The following is an 8,597-nucleotide window of genomic DNA, read 5'->3' as shown; positions in this document are numbered from 1 at the left end:
ATTTCAAAAACAGCCTTTTCAACTAAAAATGGACATTACGAATACACACGAATGCCATTTGGTCTGAAAAATGCACCTGCAACTTTCCAACGTTGCATGAACAATTTATTAGAAGATTTAATGTACCAGCATTGCCTTGTTTATATGGATGACATAATTATACTTTCTACTTCATTAGAGGAACACATATTGTCTATAAAAAAGGTGTTGCAAAACCCATGACAGTAAACTTAAAGAAGGGTTCAACTATAAATTCAACAGATAAAGAATATTTAGAAGCATTTGAGAAATTAAAACTTCTCATTACATCAGACCCAATTTTAATTTACCCTAACTTTGAAAAGGTTGAGAATAAAATTAAACGAGTTTGACTTAACTATTAAATATTTGCCGGGAAAGGAAAACCAGGTAGCTGATGCTCTGTCAAGAGTAAAGCTAGATGAAAATTTTTTAGGAGAATCACCGGATAGTAACCCATCATTACCCACAATAGCAACAGTACATAGTGCACAGGATGACAATCAAAATTAAATAGGGAAATGAACGGAATCAAAAGGACTTGCAAATTTCGTAGGTACCTTTTATAAATATTTATTTGGCACATTGGATCAACAAGATAGGGAAGAATTAGAATCAAAAATTGATAATTTGTCCGAAAATAGTATACAGATCAACGAATTAAATAAATTAATTGATGCAATTAATAAGGGAATAGAAACAGTCAATCGTTTAAATGAAAACCAAAACGAAGACCAAAGGTTAGCAATCCTTATTTTCAATTTACAAGAATTTACAGAATACGTAGAAGACATTGAATTAGGAATGGAATTTACAAGATTAGGCATATTCAACCCAAAGCTCCTAAAACATGACCCGCTTAAACATATTAATTCAGAAAAATTGTTAAATATCAAAACATCAACTTGGTTACAAGTTAATACTAACGAAATATTGATAATTTCTCATATTCCTCGTACTATTATTAAAACCCCCATTTATAAAATTTTACCGTATCCGGATCAGAATCAGAATATAATAACCGAAACATTGCACGATGAATATTACATACAAAATCAGCAAGTCTTTGAAGTAAAAACAAAAGAAATAGTAAATAATAAATGTATAATAGGTCTCTTAAGACAAACAAATACAGAATGTAGATATACAAAAATGTACAAGAACTTCGAATTAAATTATATTGAACCCAACATTATAATAACATGAAATTTGCCAAAAACTTTGCTAAATCAGAATTGTATAAATAAAGATTTAATTGCAGAAGGAAACAATATAATAAAAGCATTCAACTGTTCTATACAAATAATAACAAATACTATGCTTGATTACACCCGAACTATTTATGTAAACAACAACATAACTAAACTCAAACCTTTATCCTATATCGTAGCCAAAGAAATATTCCAAAACCATTCAAAACAATATTTTACAACCCAAAAAATTTTATTAATACTACTAGCAATAATAATTATTATTATAATCATATATTTGATTTATAAATTTAAGAACATCCCAAAAAGGATAATAATTAATTATAAAAAACAAAAGGTTATTAGTCCCGAAAAAGAAACTAAAAGTTCAGAAAATAAAGAACATGACCTACAGTTATACCCCAAACTAACCGCCTGAGGACAGGCTAAATTCTTAAGGATGGGGAAGTAACATATCAACAAAATTTCTTTAAGTGTATATCAGTAAATTTTGTAAACCGAAGCTGAAGCCTTTTGTATTGAAATTCGTAACGCAGCTGCAAATAGCCTCATTCCAATTTTTGTAAAAACATAAATATTTAATTATTTCAATTCGGCTGAAAACAGCCTCATTTCAGATTTCCAATTTCTAAGAGTCACTTCAGATTGAAAACCAAAACAATATTTGGGTAAACAGAAATCCCGACTCAAATCTTTCTCACTCCTTTTAAGTGAATTAAAACTAAACAGATCAAAACATTCTTAAATGGGAACCCACTTCACATTTTCTTGTCACCTCGATTAATTGAGACCCAAAGCCTTCCATGTCAACTGACACCTCAAGTAAAAGGTTCCGACTCAATCTATTCTCTCAGAGGGCCTCTCTTTCGAGTTTTGATCTGCAAAAAGCTTCAGCAAGGGTAGCTATAAAAAGGACCTAGAGCTCTAAAGATAAGTTAGTTCTAAATCCAACATCCTAAGCAGTAGTTCTGAAATTCTAAAATAAAAGAATCATACTGTATCAAAACCGGAACTCAAATAAAAATAAATTTTTTAAATCCAATTTTGAAGAAGATATATAATTACATATAGGTATAAGTAATCGGTATAATAGATCCACAAAAAGGTATCAAAAGCATTATCGTAAATCAAATATATATGTCGGTTATTCAACTTTTAACTTGACAATAATCATATAAAGTAAGGAGACAGGACAATACACACATTATTTTGAATCAAAGGGTACATATCTTATACATTTAATAAGCTGATACATATATATATATAAAGATTATTGTCCTTTTCTGTCGTTTCTAACAAAAAATAAAAGTGTACATTTTGTATATATATTTATGAATTATTTTGAAGGTAATCGTTGAGTTGTGCTGTTCATCTTGGAATTCAAGAACCTTCTATATGGTATCTCTTCATTGTAGTTAAGGTAAGCTATTTAAGGTATTCATTTCATTCAGGATATATACTTTGCTTCTCTAGTTAAGTCGTTGCGCCTTCAGCAACACCTCCGGCTTTTCAATCTCGGTTTTCGAGGCAACCAACTTTAGTTCCCGCTCAGCTGCCTTGACAGGACCAGCTCCTCCATTGGGCAGGGCAGCCACTGTTTTCTTTATGACAGCCTGCAGACTGGCGATGGTCTTTTCGAAGGCTGTGGCCACATCCGCGCGTCCGTGGCTGTGCGCCAGGAAGAGTGATGCGAAGAGGTCGCCAGTGCCTGTGAAGACCAGATCCTTGCCACCCTGCTTGGGGATATCGATGGCTAGACGAGGTCCGTTCTGTTGGCTTAGGAAGGCCCGGAGTACACATGGCTGGCCGAGATCGCTGCTGGAAATCACAACCGTTTTAATGCCTCGCTTGTGGAACCAATCCATTGCCTCCCACACAGCCTCCTCGCTGCGGACCTCCTTTTCGGTCAGAAGTTCCACCTCATACTGATTTGGGGTAATTATGTCCGCCAGGGGAATGATCTCATCCCTATAGATGGGCAGAAGTTCTTTGGGCACATAGAGCTCCCCGTTGTCGCCCATTACCGGATCACAAACGTAGACCAGACTAGGATTCGCCTCCCGCAGTTTCTTCAAAATGACGCCCACCTGGCGAAGGAACAGAGGATTCCCGATGTAACCAGTCAGCAGATGTGTATAGAGTGGAAGCAATTCGTTCTGCTCCAGTCCCTCAAATATTGCGGCTGTAAGAGATTATAGGTTAAAGTTAATTAGGGTACAAAGTTTAATCTAAAAACTAAATAATTAGTTAACATACCCAATTCCTTTTCGTTGGAAACAGGACCCTTAAAGGTCTTGTAGCCTGTGTGATTGGAGAACTGCACCGAGTTCAATGGATCCACATCGAAGCCAAGCAACTGGTGGTGGAAATAATAGGGTTAATGGAAATTTCCGAGATCTTAACCTTAAAGGTAGAGATAGCAGACCTGCAGTGGATAGGTGGCCACTTTGTTGCCCACGTAGCCATGGACCACATGACTCTGGATGGAAAGCACCCGTTTCGACATATTCTCGGCTATTTTCCGTGGGAGATTCCGCGACGACTGACCGCTAATGATTGAGGGAACAATGTTGATGCGGCTCGGCCTGCAGGCGGTAATCATACACTCATGTTATCAGCAAATGGTCCCTGAATAGCTCCAGCTGATGATAACGCACAGATTACGGGTGTAAACAGTGGAAAAGGAGCGGACAGTGTTTATTTCGTATAAGAGATTGTCTGTAAGTTAGCGAGTTTTCATTGCTCGGCCTTGGAATGCAATCAAAAGTCAATTACATTCTACCACCCCCATTGCCACCCCCGGGTAGTGTTACCAGGTGGCGGTAAAAAGTTTACGCGCCAAAAACTTATACCATAAAGTAGTTTTTAAAATAATATATGTTTTTGGAAAAACTACTTAAGTTCAAACAATTTAAAAACTTTTACAAAAATATAGGTTAAGCACATAAATAAATGAAAAAAAAAATCTTTATTTAAGTCCCCCACGTATTATTTAAAACGTATAAAACTTACATTCGAAAAATATAAGCAATGCATTGTAAGAAAACCATTTTTCTGTAGAAAAATCTTTGATTTTGATTTCAAAACTTGGTATATTCGGTTTAGGCCAAAAAAACGAGGGTAGAAAATTTTAGAGCTTAAAAAATTTTAAAAAGGTGACACAAAAAACCATCCCTCTTCTTAGTAAACATTTGTAAAAAACTGTTAATATACATATATTTCCAATTTATATATTTTTCGAAATTATTAATTGTGTAATAACAATAAAAGGGAATGTCAAACATTAAAATACGCAGGATATTAAAGGATTACCCTTCCAACTAGATCCAGTAATATTATTTTTAAGGTCTTCATCACTGACAACAATTTGGTCTTTTATTATTTGGTAGAAAATTTCGATTCACAGACATTGCGCTTGCTAGAAAACTCCGAGAGTGCTATTAAGGTGGAATTTATAAACAGTAGACAAGATCAAAGATCTAAAACAAAGTGTATATACAGTACAGTAAAAATACGGATAAATGTAAAATGCCAAGTGCATGACAATTTTTAGGAGGTGATAGCTGCTTTCCAAGCCATCGCCACAGAATACCGATGGCAGTTTATGGTTCTCTTTTAGCTCGTTTGCCACTGAAAATTATTTTAAATTTTAGTTTCAATCCTTGCTGGAGTATCTGGAACTTACTCTTAGGTTTGATTGACCTTGACCCTGTCGGGCGGCCTCCTCCTCGCGACGTGCCAAATCCTCAGCCCTTTGCTGCTGTCGCCGTACACTATCTACATTTTTTATGCTCCTGGACTCGTTTTCCTGGCGACGCTTTTCCGCTGCCTCCAACTGCTGCTGCCTACGCTCATCCTAAAAGATACAACAATTGTTTTCAGTGTATGCCAATTAGGATACGTTCAGGTTGATTCTTTTCTCGCTCTCTCGACCCACCTGCGATGGCATGAGGTTTGTTTCCTCGGCGCTTTGGCCGCAGCAGGAGAGACATATTCCCATGATTTAATAAAATGAAACTTTAATCTATTTTGTTTGCAAAAAATATGGCTTCACAAATTTGTTTTGCGTTGTTTTCCACTTTGCTCTCTTTTCCACTTTGTTTTGACAGCTGACTGAGTCACAGTGTGCTGTTAATGGACAGCCGTGCACTGTTAACTTAACAAACTTGTCAAAACAAAGTGGAAAAGAGAGCAAAGTGGAAAACAACGCAAAACAAATTTGTGAAGCCATATTTTTTGCAAACAAAATAGATTAAAGTTTCATTTTATTAAATCATGGGAATATGTCTCTCCTGCTGCGGCCAAAGCGCCGAGGAAACAAACCTCATGCCATCGCAGGTGGGTCGAGAGAGCGAGAAAAGAATCAACCTGAACGTATCCTAATTGGCATACACTGAAAACAATTGTTGTATCTTTTAGGATGAGCGTAGGCAGCAGCAGTTGGAGGCAGCGGAAAAGCGTCGCCAGGAAAACGAGTCCAGGGGCATAAAAAATGTAGATAGTGTACGGCGACAGCAGCAAAGGGCTGAGGATTTGGCACGTCGCGAGGAGGAGGCCGCCCGACAGGGTCAAGGTCAATCAAACCTAAGAGTAAGTTCCAGATACTCCAGCAAGGATTGAAACTAAAATTTAAAATAATTTTCAGTGGCAAACGAGCTAAAAGAGAACCATAAACTGCCATCGGTATTCTGTGGCGATGGCTTGGAAAGCAGCTATCACCTCCTAAAAATTGTCATGCACTTGGCATTTTACATTTATCCGTATTTTTACTGTACTGTATATACACTTTGTTTTAGATCTTTGATCTTGTCTACTGTTTATAAATTCCACCTTAATAGCACTCTCGGAGTTTTCTAGCAAGCGCAATGTCTGTGAATCGAAATTTTCTACCAAATAATAAAAGACCAAATTGTTGTCAGTGATGAAGACCTTAAAAATAATATTACTGGATCTAGTTGGAAGGGTAATCCTTTAATATCCTGCGTATTTTAATGTTTGATATTCCCTTTTATTGTTATTACACAATTAATAATTTCGAAAAATATATAAATTGGAAATATATGTATATTAACAGTTTTTTACAAATGTTTACTAAGAGGAGGGATGGTTTTTTGTGTCACCTTTTTAAAATTTTTTAAGCTCTAAAATTTTCTACCCTCGTTTTTTTGGCCTAAACCGAATATACCAAGTTTTGAAATCAAAATCAAAGATTTTTCTACAGAAAAATGGTTTTCTTACAATGCATTGCTTATATTTTTCGAATGTAAGTTTTATACGTTTTAAATAATACGTGGGGGACTTAAATAAAGATTTTTTATTTCATTTATTTATGTGCTTAACCTATATTTTTGTAAAAGTTTTTAAATTGTTTGAACTTAAGTAGTTTTTCCAAAAACATATATTATTTTAAAAACTACTTTATGGTATAAGTTTTTGGCGCGTAAACTTTTTACCGCCACCTGGTAACACTACCCGGGGGTGGCAATGGGGGTGGTCGAATGTAATTGACTTTTGATTGCATTCCAAGGCCGAGCAATGAAAACTCGCTAACTTACAGACAATCTCTTATACGAAATAAACACTGTCCGCTCCTTTTCCACTGTTTACACCCGTAATCTGTGCGTTATCATCAGCTGGAGCTATTCAGGGACCATTTGCTGATAACATGAGTGTATGATTACCGCCTGCAGGCCGAGCCGCATCAACATTGTTCCCTCAATCATTAGCGGTCAGTCGTCGCGGAATCTCCCACGGAAAATAGCCGAGAATATGTCGAAACGGGTGCTTTCCATCCAGAGTCATGTGGTCCATGGCTACGTGGGCAACAAAGTGGCCACCTATCCACTGCAGGTCTGCTATCTCTACCTTTAAGGTTAAGATCTCGGAAATTTCCATTAACCCTATTATTTCCACCACCAGTTGCTTGGCTTCGATGTGGATCCATTGAACTCGGTGCAGTTCTCCAATCACACAGGCTACAAGACCTTTAAGGGTCCTGTTTCCAACGAAAAGGAATTGGGTATGTTAACTAATTATTTAGTTTTTAGATTAAACTTTGTACCCTAATTAACTTTAACCTATAATCTCTTACAGCCGCAATGTTTGAGGGACTGGAGCAGAACGAATTGCTTCCACTCTATTCACATCTGCTGACTGGTTACATCGGGAATCCTCTGTTCCTTCGCCAGGTGGGCGTCATTTTGAAGAAACTGCGGGAGGCGAATCCTAGTCTGGTCTACGTTTGTGATCCGGTAATGGGCGACAACGGGGAGCTCTATGTGCCCAAAGAACTTCTGCCCATCTAGAGGGATGAGATCATTCCCCTGGCGGACATAATTACCCCAAATCAGTATGAGGTGGAACTTCTGACCGAAAAGGAGGTCCGCAGCGAGGAGGCTGTGTGGGAGGCAATGGATTGGTTCCACAAGCGAGGCATTAAAACGGTTGTGATTTCCAGCAGCGATCTCGGCCAGCCATGTGTACTCCGGGCCTTCCTAAGCCAACAGAACGGACCTCGTCTAGCCATCGATATCCCCAAGCAGGGTGGCAAGGATCTGGTCTTCACAGGCACTGGCGACCTCTTCGCATCACTCTTCCTGGCGCACAGCCACGGATGCGCGGATGTGGCCACAGCCTTCGAAAAGACCATCGCCAGTCTGCAGGCTGTCATAAAGAAAACAGTGGCTGCCCTGCCCAATGGAGGAGCTGGTCCTGTCAAGGCAGCTGAGCGGGAACTACAGTTGGTTGCCTCGAAAACCGAGATTGAAAAGCCGGAGGTGTTGCTGAAGGCGCAACGACTTAACTAGAGAAGCAAAGTATATATCCTGAATGAAATGAATACCTTAAATAGCTTACCTTAACTACAATGAAGAGATACCATATAGAAGGTTCTTGAATTCCAAGATGAACAGCACAACTCAACGATTACCTTCAAAATAATTCATAAATATATATACAAAATGTACACTTTTATTTTTTGTTAGAAACGACAGAAAAGGACAATAATCTTTATATATATATATGTATCAGCTTATTAAATGTATAAGATATGTACCCTTTGATTCAAAATAATGTGTGTATTGTCCTGTCTCCTTACTTTATATGATTATTGTCAAGTTAAAAGTTGAATAACCGACATATATATTTGATTTACGATAATGCTTTTGATACCTTTTTGTGGATCTATTATACCGATTACTTATACAAATATATAATTATATATCTTCTTCAAAATAGTTTAAAAAAATATATTTTTATTTGAGTTCCGGTTTTGATACAGTGTGATTCTTTCAAATTGCTTAGAATTTCAGAACAACTGCTTAGGATGTTAGAATTTTAGAACTAACTTATCTTTAGCGCTCTAGGTCC

At 37.2% G+C, this 8,597-nt stretch overlaps 3 protein-coding genes and 1 pseudogene across 3 annotated transcripts; 2 read left to right on the top strand and 2 right to left on the bottom strand.

Moving 5' to 3' along the window:
* Window positions 1-2,348: 2,348 nt before the first annotated feature.
* Window positions 2,349-4,048, bottom strand: LOC138927726 (pyridoxal kinase-like). The gene is made up of 3 exons (XM_070282870.1): window positions 3,655-4,048; window positions 3,486-3,585; window positions 2,349-3,411 (listed from the first exon to the last, which is right to left on the bottom strand). Exons 1-3 carry the CDS (start codon window positions 3,829-3,831, stop codon window positions 2,699-2,701), a joined length of 990 nt encoding a protein of 329 aa, XP_070138971.1. The 5' UTR covers window positions 3,832-4,048; the 3' UTR covers window positions 2,349-2,698.
* Window positions 4,049-4,564: 516 nt separating this feature from the next.
* LOC108128399 (small VCP interacting protein) lies at window positions 4,565-5,337 on the bottom strand. Its single transcript, XM_017245986.3, has 3 exons — window positions 5,167-5,337; window positions 4,915-5,085; window positions 4,565-4,859 (listed from the first exon to the last, which is right to left on the bottom strand). Exons 1-3 carry the CDS (start codon window positions 5,227-5,229, stop codon window positions 4,845-4,847), a joined length of 249 nt encoding a protein of 82 aa, XP_017101475.2. The 5' UTR covers window positions 5,230-5,337; the 3' UTR covers window positions 4,565-4,844.
* Window positions 5,338-5,414: 77 nt separating this feature from the next.
* On the top strand, window positions 5,415-6,169 carry LOC138927725 (small VCP/p97-interacting protein-like). Its single transcript, XM_070282868.1, has 3 exons — window positions 5,415-5,567; window positions 5,649-5,819; window positions 5,875-6,169. Exons 1-3 carry the CDS (start codon window positions 5,505-5,507, stop codon window positions 5,887-5,889), a joined length of 249 nt encoding a protein of 82 aa, XP_070138969.1. The 5' UTR covers window positions 5,415-5,504; the 3' UTR covers window positions 5,890-6,169.
* A 543-nt stretch (window positions 6,170-6,712) lies between these two features.
* Window positions 6,713-8,385, top strand: LOC138927727 (pyridoxal kinase-like; annotated as a pseudogene).
* Window positions 8,386-8,597: the final 212 nt, after the last annotated feature.

This window comes from Drosophila bipectinata, unplaced genomic scaffold (assembly GCF_030179905.1).
Source record: "Drosophila bipectinata strain 14024-0381.07 unplaced genomic scaffold, DbipHiC1v2 scaffold_73, whole genome shotgun sequence".
In the NCBI taxonomy this organism is placed as follows: domain Eukaryota; kingdom Metazoa; phylum Arthropoda; class Insecta; order Diptera; family Drosophilidae; genus Drosophila; species Drosophila bipectinata.
The sequence above is the reverse complement of the archived record's forward strand: the minus strand, read 5'-3'. Positions and strand labels throughout refer to the sequence as shown.